The sequence below is a fragment of the Colias croceus genome, chromosome 11, assembly GCF_905220415.1.
Source record: "Colias croceus chromosome 11, ilColCroc2.1".
Classification (NCBI taxonomy): domain Eukaryota; kingdom Metazoa; phylum Arthropoda; class Insecta; order Lepidoptera; family Pieridae; genus Colias; species Colias croceus.
In genome coordinates this window covers 3964586-3984071 of record NC_059547.1, presented here as the reverse complement: position 1 = coordinate 3984071, position 19486 = coordinate 3964586, and the positions used below count along the sequence as shown (strand labels likewise).

The 19486-nt window shown below is 34.0% G+C and overlaps 2 protein-coding genes across 8 annotated transcripts in view; one reads left to right on the top strand and one right to left on the bottom strand.

The window, feature by feature from the left end:
- LOC123695804 (extracellular serine/threonine protein CG31145) overlaps positions 1-813 on the bottom strand; it is a 68338-nt gene extending 67525 nt beyond the window's left edge. Inside the window, exon 1 of the mRNA XM_045641740.1 lies at positions 569-813. The gene's annotated coding sequence lies outside the window, so the exon portion shown is untranslated. The remainder of the gene's footprint in view (positions 1-568) is intronic.
- A 3014-nt stretch (positions 814-3827) lies between these two features.
- Positions 3828-19393, top strand: LOC123695766 (zinc finger protein 571-like). 7 transcript variants are annotated; one of them, XM_045641690.1, is made up of 22 exons: positions 3828-4233; positions 4308-4532; positions 5014-5164; positions 5301-5401; positions 5949-6005; positions 7107-7262; positions 8452-8658; positions 8856-9056; positions 9282-9415; positions 9528-9625; positions 9745-9883; positions 10137-10288; positions 10835-11002; positions 11210-11437; positions 11746-11926; positions 12590-12757; positions 15428-15595; positions 16155-16322; positions 16560-16717; positions 16799-16949; positions 17131-17209; positions 17578-19393. In XM_045641690.1, the coding sequence occupies exons 1-22, from the start codon at positions 4174-4176 to the stop codon at positions 17692-17694; spliced, it is 3267 nt and encodes a 1088-aa protein (XP_045497646.1). In that variant the 5' UTR covers positions 3828-4173; the 3' UTR covers positions 17695-19393. The 7 variants fall into 7 exon arrangements, with proteins under 7 accessions (XP_045497646.1, XP_045497642.1, XP_045497645.1 ...); XM_045641686.1 differs by having other exon boundaries at positions 5301-5449; XM_045641689.1 differs by having other exon boundaries at positions 5298-5401.
- Positions 19394-19486: the final 93 nt, after the last annotated feature.

Below are 19486 nucleotides of genomic sequence, written 5' to 3'. Positions count from 1 at the left end.
CTATGCTTGAAAAGAATAATATTTTCATGTCACTAGGTATAACTATAATAGCAAGCAAAATAAATAAATAATTAAATAAATCACAAATAAAGTAAAAGTTATGCTTAACCCATGTACAATATCGAATACGTAGTTACCTTTTGGCTTCCTTTTGATTCTTTGCATGGATTTAATTTTTAAATTATGTACTGCATAAATTGTGCATGTTTAATTCTCATTTAATTTAATCGGACAGATTGATCTATGTATATGTAGAGATATAGCAGATGTAGAGATTTTATTTGACTCTACACATATTTTTGTCGGCATAAATTTCAATAAATAACCAAAACAATCGAAGCTTAACTACAAAATTTATTATTTGTAGTAAGTGTTATTAAAAATCCATTAATTTTTCGTCACTTGTGGGTTAAAACCACAATAATTTCATTGTCAGTCAGTTGATGGTAGAGTTGCGTTGTTGACGAAACTTTGTTGACTACAAAAATTGGCACTGTACCAGGCAGAGTACTGATAAATAAAACAAAAGATATTTGCGAGATTAACCATTTTAAATGTAAATACAAACCTGCGAATTGATGACAACCGGCTAAATGACCGCCGCGATCGCTTCTATAAACAAACTGCAACAGTCGATAAAAGTCCAATAAAATTTAGATAAAAGTTTTTAATAATTATTCGAAACTGGTTTATATTGATGGATATCCACTTTCACAAGGATAGAAGAGCAATCTCTATGCATATAAAAGTTTTTGGAATTGACGTAAATGTTTACGCGGGATTCGGGGCCGAAGGCGCGCAGTCCGTACAGCCTCGCAGTTATTACTGAATTGAAACTTCGTTCATCGTTGGGCCGTCGAAGCTGAGCGTAGTTTGTTTCAAGTTTCAACCTACTACGTTCGCGTGAATGTATAGGTTTAGAATAATTTACATCCGCATAGGACTATTGGCTTATCCTGTTCTCAAACAATTCTGAAGCAATTATACTTAGAGCGTTTGTTGGTATAATTTAATCTCGACGGTTATCACTTACTGCTAATCGCTACCTGTAACCTAGCTCTAGTTACCTACCTACAATCAGTACAATATAATTTAAGACTCAACATGAGTTATCGAAAATGTTAAGTTATAACATAACCAAGATGCATACTTAGAATATAATATTAGCTACTTACATAATATTATATATGATTATTATCAAAGAAAGTATGAAATACAGCTGAACATGTTATCATGTTCAGCTGTATTTCATAGTTCATTACAGGCTGTGGAGGCAATGATGCACATAATATTTTAATTGTGTTGTGCTTTTTGCAAAAAAGATCCAAAAAATTTGATATCCTAGAAAGTTGCTCTATAGATTTCGTTAACAGCTCTATATCTATCTGTATTTAAAGTTGTACATTTTAATGTTATAGATTGAATAAGTAGGTAATTTATCTATTATAGTTATAAACTGAAATACATATTATTTTTATATTACACATTTTTTTTTATCACTCTTATAAATTTAAGTTTTTCATCTTGACCCGCTATTTTAAAAATTATACAAATTATCAATCTATTGCGGCAATAGCTAGTCATGAACATAGTACTATATCTACCATCTACTACTACTAATCATTATGAAGTCATGTATGAACATTGAACACAATCGAACAGTACCTACATCCGATATATCTCAATTCTCATGTTCTAAACAATGAACTATTGCTATCTCTATTAATAAAATTAAAATATATTTCTTAATTAAAAATATAAAAAAGACCAACAATTATTTGTTAAATAAATATCTAAGTACATATTGTAATAGAGTGCCGGTTTTAGAATAGAGCGACTGAGCGAGTTGTGCAGTACCTAGTTAACACCTTACACCTACAGTATTATAAATATTATGTAATACAATTTTGTATGTACTCGTCGCATATGAGTCGTAGGCTATATTACTTGCTCTGTGGTCGGATGCGGAAACGTAGACACTAGACCTCTGTATTCTTCGCCGTAAAAAGGGCGTCAGGATCGTAAGTCGCGCCAAAAAGTATTACTCAAAAGATGACAACCAAGTCGTTTAACCGTCCAAGATGCAATTTTTAAACCGAAATAAAAATGGTAATATAAAAGCTTCAATTAAAATCATAAATAAGCGCCATTGCCCATTAGTACTTTCGGCTCTACATTCAATGAGAGCCTCTAGCCGGCCGTAGCCGGCGGGCGCTGCTGTTGAAGTTTGAACTCGTATGTTCTTTGTTTGGCACATGCATGCAAGCGGGTAATTATTTCTCATAATTATTATACTTAATATAATTTATACCTTCTAAAAATTAAATAAAAAAGAAACACACAAAACTAGTGAAGTACATAATTATTATTATCGGTAAAATAAAAATATTTGTAAGTACATAATAATTTTTATCGCAGATTACGATCTGTTATACTTCGGTCGTAGGTATTTAGATTTATTTCCAAGAAATGCTTTGAAAGTTACGAAAAAATATATAATTTTAACATGTACATGCTTTAAAAATACAATAGAACATAATAATTAATATTATACACAAATTGAGTCGATACATATCAAACTCCGGTAAGTCCACTCCCCGCCAAAATTGAGATAACAATGGCGCCAATTTTGAATTGTAAAACTAAACCAGTCTGTACTTTTCAAAGTTAGGTAAGTCAATCGTATCTTTATTAAAATAAGGTTTAAAGTTAATATTTTTTTTCAAACTCCGGTATGTCCATCGACAGTGGTTTATCAAACTCAGGTAAGTCCATTTCGACCAATCACAGCGCAGTATGGCACTAAAATGGCTGCCATTTCTCTCAATTTTGTTGAAGCTAACATGTGTGACCAATGCTTAGAAATCGTTTTAATTGATAAATGATGGAAGAAAACAGTTTTACTATAGAGGTGGTGGTTCTAGACAAAGCAAGGAAAAAAACAATACCAAAAGCTAAAACAGACAAGGCTCAGAAAACAGCTAAAAGATAAATGAAACTGACGCACAGCACACGCACAGTAGTTATTTCCAGCCATGAAGCCCAGGGCCGTACTGAGATTTTTTCAACCGTTTTGATTTATTGACCCCTCTCTTTGCCCAGCAGTGGGATGATAAAGGTTAATAATAATAATAATTTGTATCTTTTAATTTACATATTTTATTTTCATGTCCTATACTTACAACGCGACAAACTATCTACCTATTTCCACCACCTCAGTACGTCCCAAAACTGAGTTCTATCAAATCCCTGTAAGTCCATTAGAGATTTTTCAAATTCCTGTAAGTCCAAGACGATGTTTTTCAAAACCCGGTAAGTTTTGCTGGTATTTATCAAACGCCTGTATGTCCAGATTTAAATCTAATTTTGTGGCATAATCATCAAGTAATACATTTCTTTTTCTTCGTAAAAATAATTCTAATGTATTATATTATATCCGTCATAAATTATAAAGCTCCAAACATATTGTTTTTTTAAGTTATTAAAAATACCTCGATTCCCACATTTCTGTTAGAATGGACTTACCGGAGTTTGATATGTATCGACTCAATTAGATTTTAAACTAAAGTTTCTTAATGTTGCCTACTTTGCATTGGCAGCGATCACAGCGACATCTAGCCATCTAGCAATTGTTAAAATGTGATTTTATGTCAAAATGTACAAAATATGGTGCATAATTAAAATCATTTAAATTTTAATAATAAATTTATAAATAAAAACCAAATACTGAGTAGTTTATCTTTACAATTAAGAATATGTAAATAAAAAGAATTTTAATTGAGAGCATTGCCTTTATGTTGGCAGACATGATCATGACAAACTTTCGTTCGTATTTCGTCCTATCCGTCGTGAATACCTATGTTGGAAAATGTCGAAAATTTTGTTTCAATCAATAGATACGCATAAATGAATACCTTTTTAAAATCTATAGTGATTCAATGTGCCTAATTAATTTAATTTTCATTTCTAATAACTCACTGTGACGAATAAAACTGTGTTACAAGGATAGTTCGAAAAATGTTATTGTGTGCTAAGTTTCATAATGGCGGCCCGTCGCGTCCCCCGCGCCTCCATTTCGTTGACAGTCAAATTATGACAATGCCGATACGTAGAAATCAAAAACTGTGTGTAAACTTATAAATAGTTTTAAGGGTTTTAAAATAGTTAATAAAAATGAACCAGGACCACCATAGTATCAACGCGGGTGGCGGCCAGCCCCCAGGCAATACAGAGGTTTGAATATTCTTTTTTGTTGTGATTAAAGCCATTAATGTGATGTTTTTATCAAACATATAACTTGTTTACAGTCCCAAAATCAAAGAGTTCAGTCTGCTCAACAGCAGCAACAGAGTAATCTTACTCCTGCTACATCTGCTACTGACCTACGGGTCAACTCGGCAGCTGTGAATGTAGCTTTGTCGAGCGTCGCTAAATATTGGGTGTTTACAAATCTGTTTCCCGGCCCATTACCACAAGTTTCTGTGTATGGCCTACCAGCCAATGCTAGGATTGAAAATGGGAAGCCTGTCCAGGTATAGAATGATCATGTTTCCTATTGGTTTTCCCAATTTGTTGTTTTATTGTATCACCATGTTCAACTAACCAACTTTAATTTACCTTTGATCTACTACTGTTGATACAAGAGTTTTTTTTTACAAAAAAATACCTACCTACCTTCCTACTTACTTAATTTAATTTTTTTTTATTATTTTTTGAAATTTATTTTTGTATAGAAAACTAAAAAGCTACTCAAATATTTTGTATAAGAATTATACTCATTTTTTCTACTATCAGTTAAAAGATTCCAATTATTTTATTAACAAATAGTGTAATGAGCCAGTCCTTTTGAAATAATATTATGTTAATGTGCTGGTATTGTTATACTTAATATAGTTTCAATTGAACATTTATTATTATATTATTATAAATAAGTACATACTTATTATACATTTCTTAGGAAAGTAAAGTATTATCTGTTACAAATGTGTAATTAAATATATCCAATCATTCTAGGATCTTGGACAAGCACATGCTAGTATACTGAACGGAGATCCTAATATAATATTAGGTCATCACTCAGGCCAGCCACAGGTCACAGTGTCTGCTGGTGGTCAACAGATTCCCATATCTCAAATAATAACAACTCAATCAGGACAAGGACATGGTAATTCTAACTTTATTTACAAAGATACAGAGCAACAATAGAAATAATTGTTGGATCTGTGATTATAAATGTTGATAATCATAATGATTGGATGGGGCTTCAATGCATTTATTGATATTTTATTTATTTTTAGAAGCTCTTGTGGCACATAATCAGCAACAAGAGCTCACAGCACAGCAAGCCGCAGCTGGAGCTTCACAGGTGTCGGTTGGTTCAGGGCAGGCTTCTCACCAGCAGGTACCCAATAATCGGGTCGAGTTTGTTCAACACCATAACATTGATATGGTAAATTATGTGGTAACCCACTACCTATTCTAGCGGGAATGATAAACATGTGCTGTAGACTAGCAGGTAGAACATCTGTGTAATGCATATGTTTTAGACGTGCATGAGATACTGTCTATAGGAAAAATAAGAGACTTTATTTTAATCATTATTTGATAGAATTTATTTTAATTTCTGTGTCAGTCTAGTTAGTTCCTTTTATCATGCATGAAGTATTTAGTTGATTTAATCCTATATGTCAATAGCATGGTTTAAACAATAAACACATTTCGAAATTATAATATACTTGTAGACCATTTAACAAAGGCTTGATCTAACCTTTATTACAAGTGTAACTACAAGATCACAGATTATACAACAAGTACATATTAAGTTGGTCTTATTTAAGTTTAGATTTTTTAAAGATCTTTAGATGTTTAGTATTTTATTAAAATTAATACTTGGGTATTTAAAATAACTTGAATGGTCATAAAATTTCAATTAGCCTATTGTTTTGCAGCAACACCTACTTCAACAACAGTTGATGGCTGCCCGGCCTGAGCATGCCAACCAACAGGTGTGTAAATATAGAATTATTTACTTTAAACATGACAATCTATGTAATAATTTTTAATTAAATTATAATTAAATTTAAAATTTTCCTTTATTAAATGTAACCAACCTATATAATTTTTATTTTATTGTAGTGATTAATTTTAATATAATTGTAATTGAATAAAATTTGCAATTTTAATAATAATTATTTGAATTCTGTATATAATTAATTGCTCATTACATTTTTATTATATAATTTTTTTTTATAATTTGACTAATATAATTGTAATTTTAAATTTGTAATTGTAATACTTTTTAATAAATTGATGAATTGTAATCGTAATTAACATTTTGAACGCTGTAATTTCCTATAATTAGAGGTGCAGAAGATCATGTACTTGTATTAGATGTAACGAATGTAATCTGTATACTCTGTCGAAAATTCAAAAATAAATAGTACCTAATAAAAAATAGTCATCAAGTGATATTATAGGTACTAATTTAATGTTCTATTCATGGAAGGAACTACATATATACTCTTTTAAGTAAATTCTTCAATAATATCATGCATCCATCATAAGAGTAATTCACATGTACATGTAAATTAACTAATCATATGCCTGTTTTCACTCTTATGCAATCATCAAACTTTAGGTGAGCGAGGTAAGTTACTTAATCTTTATCTTTGACACTTTTAATGTAAATTTTACAAATACTTAACAGTTGTCAGTTGTCACAAGTTTCAATATGTACAGGAAAATATTATATTTTATTTGTAACATTATTTCAATCAGGGCCGATTTTTCAATGCTTGGATAAAACTTATCCGTCCAATAAAGTATTACACGATAATATTAAAATGTCACGTAAACTGTCAAATACGGGCAATTAGAATTCGTTTTTAAAATGGTAGTTTTGTACATTATTCGACGAATAAGTTTTATCCAAGCATTGAAAAATCGGCCCTTAGTCAACATTTTCAATATTCATCATAATATATCATTTGCTATAATTGTATTAATAGTTTTAAATGAAATATCCACACTTGTATTTTTTATTTATACATATTATACAAAAAACAAACTTTGAGATATTTAGTATTTTACCAATTCTTTTTCTATAGATTCAACTGACAGTAAGCGAAGATGGTATTGTTACTGTGGTGGAGCCAGGGGGCGGCAAGCTTGTGGACAAGGATGAACTACACGAAACTATCAAGATGCCAACCGACCACACCCTCACTGTGCACCAGTTGCAACAGATTGTTGGACATCATCAGGTTTGTATAAGATTGTACTCATAAGGTCATATTTTATTTTATTTATATTTTATTGTACATATACATATACACAAGAAAGAGAAAACCAAATAAAATAATTTAAAAGAAAAGTAACACAAAAATACATAGAAGAAGGCGGCCTTATTGCTTAAAAGCAATCTCATAGTAAAAGTTTGGTATTTTTATTACACAAAAATATTGTGACAAAATGCAAAAAAAAAATGTGAGTCAATGAGGTAAGAAGTTTTAAATATATTTTTGTTAGAAACCACTTTATCTACAGGGCTAGTAGTGAGGTAAAGTTAATGGTAAATTAAAGTCGAGCCAATTTAATAGGCAACATTTGACGTCTATCAATTTTATCTTCGAAGAGAGGTAACCTGCTTAAAAACATCGATTAAAGTGTATTAATCGATACGGTTTTGAAACATTTCTCAATCGAATTTATTAATTTATGATAACTTTTATTCACAAGTAATCAATGCATTTGATTCTAGATGTCAGATTTCGATTTTTAGAGTAACGTCTCTAGTATTTAAAAAGAAAAAAGGCTTATTGACACAAAATTGTAGCGACGTCAGTTCTTCAATTCAGAAATTGTTTATTATATTTAGGATGGTTTATCAGTAAAATGAAATCTTAAAATTACTTGTATCGGTCATTATTATTATAAATATGTAATCGTAATTGAAAAAAGTTAAGCAAATGTGCAGTTCTAACAAAACGAAATATCATGTTATTCTATGTCGTCGTTACTAGGTTACGTTGTTGAATTTTGTTGAACTGTCAAATGTTGCCTATTAAAATGGCTCTACTATAATTGAATAGCCTAAACTTATAAATATTTTGTTTAGGGCCGATTTTTCTATCCTTGGATAAAACTTACCCGTCCAATAAAGTATTACACGATAATATTAAAATGTCACCTGTAAACTGTCAAATACTGGCAATTAGAATACATTTCATAAATGGTAGTTTAATACGTTATTCTACAAATAAGTTTTAACCAAGAATTGAAAAATCAGCCCTTAATTCAATATAATTATGTGGTAGATAATGAAAAATTAATAATTTAATTTACATTTCTTCTACTTGTTTTATTACGGTTTCATTTGCCAATTCTTTTTTTTTATTATACTATACCTTTAATTATTGCCACATTAATGTTATAAATTTTCGTTTATCACAGGTAATAGATAGTGTGGTTCGCATTGAGCAAGCTACCGGCGAACCAGCAAATATATTAGTCACACAAAATCCTGACGGAACAACATCTATAGAAACAAGTGCAGCAGATCCCTTGTTGGTTAAAGATGAAAAGAATGTCGGTAAAATTGAGGCGGCGCAGTTTGCTGCACCCACTGAAATAAAAGATATCAAAGGGATTGATTTGAAGGTAAGGCTTGTATGACTTAACTGGTGATGTCAGAACAAAGAAACTGTGTCCAGTATTTTCACTAGTATCCAAACCATAGAAAAATGACATTATTTGGTATGTTGTCTTTTACAAGAAAAAAATTGACATGTTTTATCATGTGTGTATGAATGTTTTTATGTATCAAGCTAGATTACTATCTAAAACTGTGTTTACAGAGTGTTGGTGCAATGGGCATGGAAGGCGCTGTGGTGAAGATATCTGCAGCGGCGTCAGACCACGACTTGCACGCAATGTACAAAGTTAATGTTGAGGATTTGTCTCAGCTTCTCGCATATCATGAGGTTTTCGGGAAACTCAACTCGGAGGCGCAACAACCGCAACAGCAGCAACCGCAGCAACAAACGCAAGAGTCTAAGGTGAGTAAAAAAAGTTGTTTATATAAATGAATACGAAAAAAAATGGTTATTAAAATTAAAAAATAATGAATGATGAATTTTATTGTGATTGATGTAAATATGTTTTTCTATATCCTGTAAATGCATTATTATGTACATTATACTCTAAAAAAAGGTAACACACATTAAATTCAAATATCATTTATGATTACACAAAATATTTATGTAAAAATCTTTGTTTTCAAGCCTGTATTATACGAAGTGGAGATAGAAGCGGGAACTAGTGCAACCATGTCAGAAGCCGAGGCCTCTCCTGGTCATCATTCCTGTGATATTTGTGGAAAAATATTCCAATTTAGATATCAACTTATTGTTCACAGGTAAATACATCATAATATTTTGTTTTTATAATTGAGACAAAGTACTCTAACGTTTATAAGTACTCATAAAATTTTACTTCATATGGATGATTTTTTAATTTCTTTTATACAGGCGATATCACGGAGAAAATAAACCATACACATGTCAAGTATGTGGAAATGCCTTCTCCAATCCCACAGAACTATCAAAACATGGCAAATGTCATTTAGGTAAGATTTTTTTAAAAAGCTTAATAATTATCTACTCTTAACATTTTATGACACTTACATCAATAGATAGAACTACACAACATTTGTATGTAATTATTCTAAATTATCTATGTTTTTAGCTGGCGACCTTGCCGAGAGACAAGCGAAACGTCTCTCCCAAGACAAGCCATATGCTTGCTCCACATGTCACAAGACATTCTGGCGTAAGGAGCACCTCGATAACCATGTACGGACGCACACTGGAGAGACACCTTACAGGTTACTAGAATTTATTCACATATTCTTTGTGTTCTCTCATTATGTTCATAATAATATAGTCAAAGTTTTAGTGATAATATTATGTTACATGTAGTTTGTTCACCTATTTTATATTCATGTGTTCAAAAATCCATTCTGTAAATTCCACTTAATTGATTCATTTATTATTATTTTAGTGTAGTATGTTTTCCCTCGAAATTAATAAAAGTATGAATTAACATCTACATAAATGTAATATCTTTCTCTATTACAGATGTCAATACTGTTCAAAAACATTTACGCGCAAAGAGCACATGGTGAATCACGTACGAAAGCACACGGGCGAAACTCCGCATCGCTGCGAAATTTGCAAGAAGAGCTTCACAAGGAAGGAGCATTTTATGAACCACGTCATGTGGCATACTGGTAAGTGTGGCATAAGATTTGTTTAAATTTATGTTACAGAATTGTAATTATCAAATTGTATTAGTCCAAATAAGTTATCTTAAAATAATAAATAAATACAATTAATGCAACTAACACAAATGAAAGTAAAATATAATTATCTCTTCATTTGCATACTACAAGATTAATTTTTATTTAAACATGTTAGGCAATCATGCAGCATTTTTTATTTTTTATGAGCATTTAAATGTTTCTTTCTTTCTGCTTGAAGTTATTAACGCTTTAGTATTAAGTTTTAAAATAGCACATCATACATTCAATAAAGAGAAAAATGTGAAACCAAGCCTGCACCTATATCAGGGAATTTGCAAGTGGTGCAGAAAGTAGAAAGTTACTGAATGATTCAACTATTTGTCCCGCATATCAAGCTAGTCATGTTAAGCTACATTTCAAGCATCTATAGTTCGCTTACATCGTTTAGGGCGACTAACAAATAAATGCACGGAAATTTTTGAAAACATAGTTGCATCATTGATGAAACATTTTATTTTCTGCCCGCTTGAATAGGTGAAACGCCGCACCATTGTCAAATATGCGGCAAGAAGTATACTAGGAAGGAGCATTTAGTGAACCATATGCGCTCGCATACTAACGACACGCCGTTCCGATGCGAAGTGTGCGGCAAGTCGTTCACGAGAAAGGAACACTTCACCAATCACATATTGTGGCACTCCGGTTAGTATCGCTTCCTTAATACGCTTAGTTCTATCACGCCTCGGTGCTCAGGCTTGGATTTACACTGAAATTGGGATTTCTTACATTTAGAATTGGCTGCTGTTTTAGTAGCAGTTTTGAAGTGTTTTTTTTGCTCAGTAATCTTAGTGAAAAAATATTAACTTACTTTTTAAAATTTCATTAGCACGCAATGATTTAATTTTACAGGTGAAACCCCGCACCGCTGCGACTTCTGCTCAAAGACGTTTACGCGCAAGGAGCATCTATTGAACCACGTGCGCCAGCACACGGGCGAGTCGCCGCACCGCTGCAACTTCTGCTCGAAGTCGTTCACGCGCCGCGAACACCTCGTCAACCACGTGCGTCAGCACACGGGCGAGACGCCCTTCCAGTGCGGCTACTGTCCCAAAGCCTTCACCAGGAAGGATCATTTAGGTAATTTTAATTTATTTAATGTTGTTTTGTCTTGGAAATGTAAATTATTTGTTAAAGTAATGGAGAGAATATGGATGGATTTTTTGTTCTAGTGTCACGAAACTTGTAATAGAAATATTTTATATATATTTAAATTTTAAACATAACAATTAACATCAGGTCTCCCACCTGAGTAGAGGTCAAAACACTGAATATTAAGTTAAAAAATAATAAAAAAAAATTACTAAAGTACAAACTAAAAATTCAAAGTTATTTTAAGATGAACTCACTGTTTGGAAAATCTAAAAATGTTGTTTTTCCTTTTGTAGTGAACCACGTCCGGCAGCACACGGGCGAGTCTCCGCACAAATGTTCTTTCTGCACGAAGTCGTTTACGCGCAAAGAGCACTTGACGAATCACGTGCGACAACACACGGGCGAATCCCCGCACCGGTGTACATACTGTGCTAAATCCTTCACCAGAAAAGAACACCTCACTAATCATATCAGGTAATTCAATAGATTTATGAAATGTTACTAGATATTATACGCAATGCTACGCATATTCGAAGATATTTTAATTAACATTCACAAAAAGGTAAGAAAAATTGTGTGCTAGTAGAATGTAGTAGATTTTATACATAATTGGTAGAAAATGTATTTCTTATTTTAATTAAGTAGCAATTTAGAGATTCACTAACTAATATTACATCAGAGATCAATGAATTTAGAATGCTTCTCCCATAAGGAAAATTAAGTTATTAATTTTTACGTTTTTTTTTGTGTATGGGTAGTTCTTATTATAATTTTACTAATTTGAATATTGGGAATAAAAATATGATTAATTCTGTTGATAAAATTGTATATGTGTTTTCTTCTATGATTTCGCCACATAATCGACATAATGCTGTGCTACAAAATGTTATATGTGTTGTATTTGCTTGATTAAAATTTAAAGTAGACCTGGCAGCTTGTGCATGTAACTACTAACTCACCACACAAATTAAAAAAAAAAAAAAGAATTAAAAGTGGCATTTGTGTGAAGTTTCCTTTATGCTAATAGTAGCACAGCATTGTGCATTCCGATTTGAGACGAGCTTATCTTTGCTTCCGCTAGCGGTGTGACTGTTATGAGTTATGTGTGTTATTCAAATCGGAATGTACTCTGTGCAGACAGCATACAGGGGAGGCTCCATACAAGTGTACGCTATGTCCCCGCGCGTTCGTGCGGAAGGAACACCTTAAAACGCACGTGCGCACGCACACGGGCGAGTCGCCGCACGCCTGCACGTACTGCAACAAGACCTTCACGCGCAAGGAGCACCTCAACAACCACGTGAGGTGAGTCGCTGCCGGGATCGCTTTCGTGGGTTTTATTGTGTAGTACAGTTGCATAACAAATGTAGTGTAGATTATATAACTGGGAATTGCAATTTTAAGAATTATCAAGCATTTATTTATTTTAGAACTATGTTTTGTTCATGGGAAAATTATGTGACATAACATAATTAATATCTTTCTTTTGTCGGTCCTAATGGATGATTTGTCTCCACCGGTCTCTTTTCATGGTGTCTCTTACTACAATTATTTATTAGTGGCTGGTGTTCTTTTGATTTGGTCTGTCCGTCTCGCTGGTGAATGTCCGCAGGATCTTTTGCCCTAAAAATTCATCTAAACGAGAAACAAATCATATCTATAAATCCCAGACGTTATAGACTTTTGTGTCAGCCAGGGAATTGCAAAGAACATCATATCGTGTGAGAGTTGCTGGGACCTATCTTCCGATCACTCTCCAATCATTGTAGAATTGCGTACAACCCCTCAAGAATGTATCAGGAAATGCGTTCTGCATAACAATAGAACTGACTGGTCACTATTCAGGGAGCTCACAGATCAAGCATTCAAAGAATCAGTTCGTCTAAAATCGAAGGAGGATATAACAGAAGCGGTGCTTTACTTCACCAAGTGTGTGCAAAATGCAGCTTGGTCATCGACCCCACCTCTACCATCTAGAAATCAGGATACCCATGTAGCAAAACATATATTTGAAAAAATAATTAACAAAAGGAGACTACGAAAACGCTGGCAAACAACCAGAGACCCTATTGCGAAAAAACAGCTCAATCACGCTAGCAGACAACTAAAGCGCACTCTGGAGAAAGATAGAAATGATGGTTTCCACATTTACCTCACCGGCCTGGATGCTACTGCTTCCTCGGATTATTCTTTATGGAAAGCCACCCGGAAACTAAAACGGCCCATTAATGTATCGCATCCTATAAGAAAATTAGATGGTACATGGGCACGGACAGACGAAGAGAAAGCCAAAACCTTTTCGGAACATCTCTCAAATGTATTCACTCCTCACCCATATGACGGCACACCAGAAGATGCAGCAGAAATTACTAACCGCTTAAGCAGTCCAAAAGGTACACAGGATATGTCTATTAAATTTACCAAATCTGAGGTTTCCCAGACTATAAAAAAATCTGACCCAAATAAGGCCCCAGGATACGACCTTATCACAAATCGTATACTCAAAGAACTACCTGAATCTGGCATAATCTTCCTTACGTCACTATTTAATGCAATGACAAGACTGCATTTCTTTCCTTTGGAGTGGAAGGTCGCACAAATCATAATGCTGCTGAAGCCAGAGAAACAACCTGAGGAAGCAAAATCATATAGGCCCATAAGCCTGCTACCTACTCCATCTAAGATATACGAGTCCCTGCTATTGCAACGCATCCTGCCGATACTCAAAGAAAAGGAGCTAATTCCCGATCACCAGTTTGGATTTCGCAGTAAGCATGCTACCATCGACCAAGTGCATAGACTAACAAAACATATCATGGAATCATTAGAAAGTAAATCCTACTGCGCCAGTGCATTCCTAGATATATCTCAAGCCTTCGACCGGGTGTGGCATGAAGGATTGCTATTCAAACTAAAAAACGGGCTACCAGACTACCTTTACAGAATATTAGAATCATTCCTCCAGCAGCGTCATTTCATAGTACAACAAGGAGATGCACTGTCAGATCTTCGCCCTATAAAAGCAGGAGTTCCGCAAGGCAGCGTACTTGGTCCCATACTATACCTTCTTTTCACTGCGGATCTACCGACATCTGAATCTTTGGTTACTGGAACTTTTGCTGATGATACCGCTCTACTAGCTACACATAACAACCCAAAAATAGCCTCAGAAATACTCCAACAAGGCCTAAATGAGATATCCCTCTGGCTTAAAAAGTGGCGGATAAAAGCGAATGAAACAAAGTCAGTAAACGTAACATTTACCTTACGAAGAGACTCTTGCCCTCCAGTCACGCTGAACAACATTGCTATCCCCCAGGCAGATCATGTGAGATACCTTGGGCTGCACTTGGACAAAAGGCTTACCTGGAAAAAACATATCTTCACCAAGAGGAAACAACTTGGCATCCAAACGCGCAAACTTTTCTGGCTGATTGGACGAAAGTCGCAACTGTCCCTAGAAAATAAAATGCTTTTATACAAAGCTATACTCAAGCCCATCTGGACATATGGCATACAACTGTGGGGAACTGCCTCCCATTCAAACATCGAGATCATACAAAGGTTTCAAAATAAAACACTCCGCATGATAACCAATGCACCCTGGTTCGTGCCTAACGATCTATTACATCGCGACCTACGCATGCCCACTGTAAAACAAGAAATTGTACGCTATACTAGAGCGTACAAAGAGCGTATAGAACAACACCCAAATTCACTGGCCCGGTCACTTATGTCAAATCAGACCAATGCGCGACGCTTAAAGCGTAAAATACCTCAAGACCTCATACAATCGCAGTAAATATAGTTACTGTTGTAACAATAAGGATGTGACACAGGTTACATGCCGTGCGCGCCAGCATTATAAGCACCAACCAGCATACTGCTGAATGTCCCCCAAGGAGACAGATTGCAGTAACTGAAGGAACAAAAAAAAAAAAAAAAAATATCTATAAATTGCAAACATTGTTTCAGACAACACACGGGCGAGACGCCGTTCAAGTGCACGTACTGCGTGAAGTCGTTCTCGCGCAAGGAGCACCTCACGAACCACATGCACCTGCACACGGGCGAGACGCCGCACAAGTGCCCCTTCTGCACCAAAACCTTCTCGAGGAAGGAGCATCTGACCAATCACGTTCGGTGAGTAATAAAAATATTGAATAAACTTTTTTTTATGTATTTTGTGTCAAGCGCAAGTTTACATATTTGTCACTACTATTTGAATTATGAGAGATGTAAGGAGCATGTTATAATTTTTTTTACATGGTTTCAAATATATATTTATAATGCTAGATAGACTCAAAATTATGGCCATCTAAACAGTTTTAGCCTATTGAGAATTTCGTCAAACTACCACAGATGTATTTTAGTATATCTCAAATAAAGACGTGGCAATAGAAAGTTTGTATTGAAGTAATTTTTCGTCTATCCAAAACATAATACTGGTTTATAAAATTACTAGCTTTCCGCCGGCGGCTCCGCCCGCGGTTTCAAAGAAAAACTCGCATAGTTCCCGTTCCCGTGGAATTTCCGGGATAAAACATATCCTATATTACTTGTGGATAATGTAGCTTTCGAATGGTGAAAGAATTTTTAAAATCGGTCCAGTAGTTTATGAGCCTATTCATTACAATCAAACAAACAAAGTTTTCCTCTTTATAATATTAGTGTAGATATATGTATACTAATTTTCGCACAGAATACACACTGGCGAATCACCACACTGGTGTCAGTTCTGCAAAAAGACGTTTACGCGCAAAGAGCATCTCACGAATCACATGAAGCAGCACACCGGAGACTCGTCGCACGCTTGCAAGATTTGCTCTAAACCCTTCACGAGGAAGGAACACCTCGTCACGCATATGAGGTAATGTACATAAATATTACTTTAAATTTTTCCATATGAAAATCTATATTGTAACTTTTGTTATATTTGAGCGTTGATGTTGATGTTGTTAAATTATTTAACAAGAGGTTTTGTAATTTTTCTAATTTAAGTATTATGAAAAATTTGCACAGTACAATAATGTTTCATTTAAAGACTCTTGTTAACCCTGTAAATTTTTAATAGTTGCTTGAAATCTAATTAAACATTGTTTCATAGGTCTCACAGTTGTGGCGAGCGACCATATAGCTGTGGAGAATGCGGCAAATCATTCCCGTTAAAAGGAAACCTCCTCTTCCATGAGCGATCACATAATAAAGGAGCAAATTCTAAAGTATTCAAATGTGAAGTTTGTTCAAAGGATTTTATGTGTAAATGTAAGACTTTGGAAATTATATAGGTTTTTGATTGTTTTATACCTTTAAAAATAAATTGATAAATATACGTTATAATTTTAGCACACTTAGTAACACATCGTCGGTCGCACGCCGCCACAGCAGAAAATAATGCAACAGCTGAACCTCCAGTAGAAATCGAAGACTGTACAAATGAGTGCAATAAATGTGATGGTAAAGACCCACTCGACGTGGATAGAAAGCCTGATATAAGGTATGTGATTTTTAACAATATTTTAATCTATGACAAAATTACAAGAAATATTTGTCTCCAGTTCATGACTTACTTATGAAAATATTATTTCAACAGGAAGAATATTTGTAAGACAAGTCGAAAAAAAACCTATTTAGATTTTGTTTTAAATATAACAATTAACAACCTTCATTTTCTCTAGAGCATCATCGGAAAGCAGATCAACTGAAAATACGGCTACTCAAGCTCAAACCAACACTGTGATGCAAATTACAACACAGGTGAGCTTTAATTTTGTATGATGATAAATGATGTCCTGTAAATTTTATCAAAATTTTGTTTTCTATAAACTATGATTCAACATTTTTAGTCATCATGAATTTTTCGGCTATTCTGTCTTGGCCGCTATCTCTTTTATTTCAATGATTCGTACAGTAAGATTCAATGTTAATGGCGGCTTGGAACATCGAAAAATCTGATGCGCAGAAAACAATTTTAGATATCAGCGAGATGGACGTTAAGGGACGGATCTGCACGCACATGCATTCGCAGCTAACTTCCGAACCGCCATTACGTCTGAATCGAACTGTATAAACCACCACCCTTGCGCTCATACGCATTTATAATATCAGTAGGAAAATGTTTTCAGCAAGTGCAATCAACAGCAGCAACAAGCGCAACCAACGTCACTGCTGGCACTTTTACTGCAACACAGCACCACGCCGGCGCTGCGATAGCGCACCACCCGGTCACCGTGAACTACTAGCAGGAGGAAATCGACTGACCGACGGGTCAGAACGAACTGCTGCTATTTATGCCGACGTGATGACGGCCATGTCTGCAAGATCCTGTGTATAGTTGACACTGAAACAAGAAGGCGCTACGGATGCAAATGATGAGCCAATCGGAGCACTTCCCTAGTTGCTATGGTTACCATCGTCTCGCGCCCCCAAATTTTTAAATGGAGCGTGCTGACGTGATACGACCATGTGTACAAGTTCCTCTCCACAGTTGACATTGAAACAAGATGGCGCTGCGGATTCAATCGATGAGCCAATCGGAGCGCTTCCCTCGTTGCTATGGTTACCATCAACTCGCGCCTCCAACTTGTCAATGGAAATCTAGTTCCGCACAGCAATAAATCACCGAGCGAGTAAATGATCTTCCAATAGAATCTATAGACATTTTACTGAGTAGTATCCTGTTTTTAGAATGCAGTGTTAAACTGAACTATCAAAATGCAAAATACTATTACACTTCATATTGCTTTAGTCAACTCCCATTAATTTTAAGTGAAGTAACAAAATATCAACAGTGAAATTGGACAATAAAATGTGATGTGACTTGGACAGCATAAGTGGATCACAAATCAAGAAAATCAAGATCAATATCAAGAATTGTGCAGTTTATTATAAAAAGCTGAATGCAATATCGTATTGTATTGTGAAGTCTTTGTACAGTTCCTTTTAATGTACATACTTATCATGTATTAAATTTTTATAATTATATTAAATGTAAAAAATATGATCATTTCAATAAAAAAAAATATTTTTCGTAATTATGGAATTTGCCATTTTTTGCTACATTGGCTTAAAAATTCTTGTTAAATGTTGATGAACATTAATGTTCTTGTGATATAATTTCAAGTCCCATTTTACTTAAATCTATGTATAGATATAATTGTGATTTAAAAAAGGTTTTTTTTTTTAATCTTATATGATTATATAATTCAGATCCAGCACCATTTAGTCTGGTGGTACATATATAGTCACGGGTTACCAGGTTATATTTTTTTAATCATATAAAATGAACCCATTCTAGTATTATCTGTTTTAATTGCTGTGGTATTTCATGTTAAAGATGTCCTCTCCTTTTTATATAATATCATAAATGTACATTCCTTTTTTGATCATGTACTAACAATATTCACAATGGAGATTTTTTTCCATTTTTTAAATATATTTTTTTTAACACGGTGGTTGTATTCAAAAATTTATATTGGCTAACACCATGGGACCACATGAAGCAATGTTGATTCTAAAATACGAAAACAATATTTATATGGACATCTTGACATATTAAGTTGAACATGTTTGCCATTCTTGTACAGTACAATGTGTGATAACAATGTAGTTCTTAATTACAATTATTTTACAATTTACGGGCGGCTAGTTTGCATAGCTTAGTCGACGCGCCAAGTGAAAGTGGTGTTATAATCACTTCATTCTTTTTATCAGCTTAAAGGACTTGTATGTATATGTAAATATTTAGAAGTAATTTATGATCATGATAGAGACGTAAGTTGTAATAAAATATTATATCTCCGTGTTATTTGGCTGAGTTTTAAACCTTATGTTATGTAAAGTAATAGGATTAACGATTCAGAATCGTCATGTACTCTATGATTTCCTTTCATATAAGGTGCGATGAATCATTGAGATAATATTTGTTTCAAAAGAAAGCGATGAATATTATCGTGTGCGTTACCCAGGCAAAATGTTTTGCTTTAGAGAGATGAGACTTAAACAAATAATTAGTGTATCATGAGGAGCAATTTG

Excerpts from the sequence above, each read along its gene's own strand:
- LOC123695766 (XM_045641685.1), top strand. The coding sequence starts at position 4,174 with ATGAACCAGGACCACCATAGTATCAACGCGGGTGGCGGCCAGCCCCCA. Across the intron at positions 6,006-7,106 it reads CTGAGCATGCCAACCAACAG|ATTCAACTGACAGTAAGCGA; the intron begins GTGTGTAAATAT and ends CTTTTTCTATAG. Across the intron at positions 9,416-9,527 it reads TATCAACTTATTGTTCACAG|GCGATATCACGGAGAAAATA; the intron begins GTAAATACATCA and ends TCTTTTATACAG.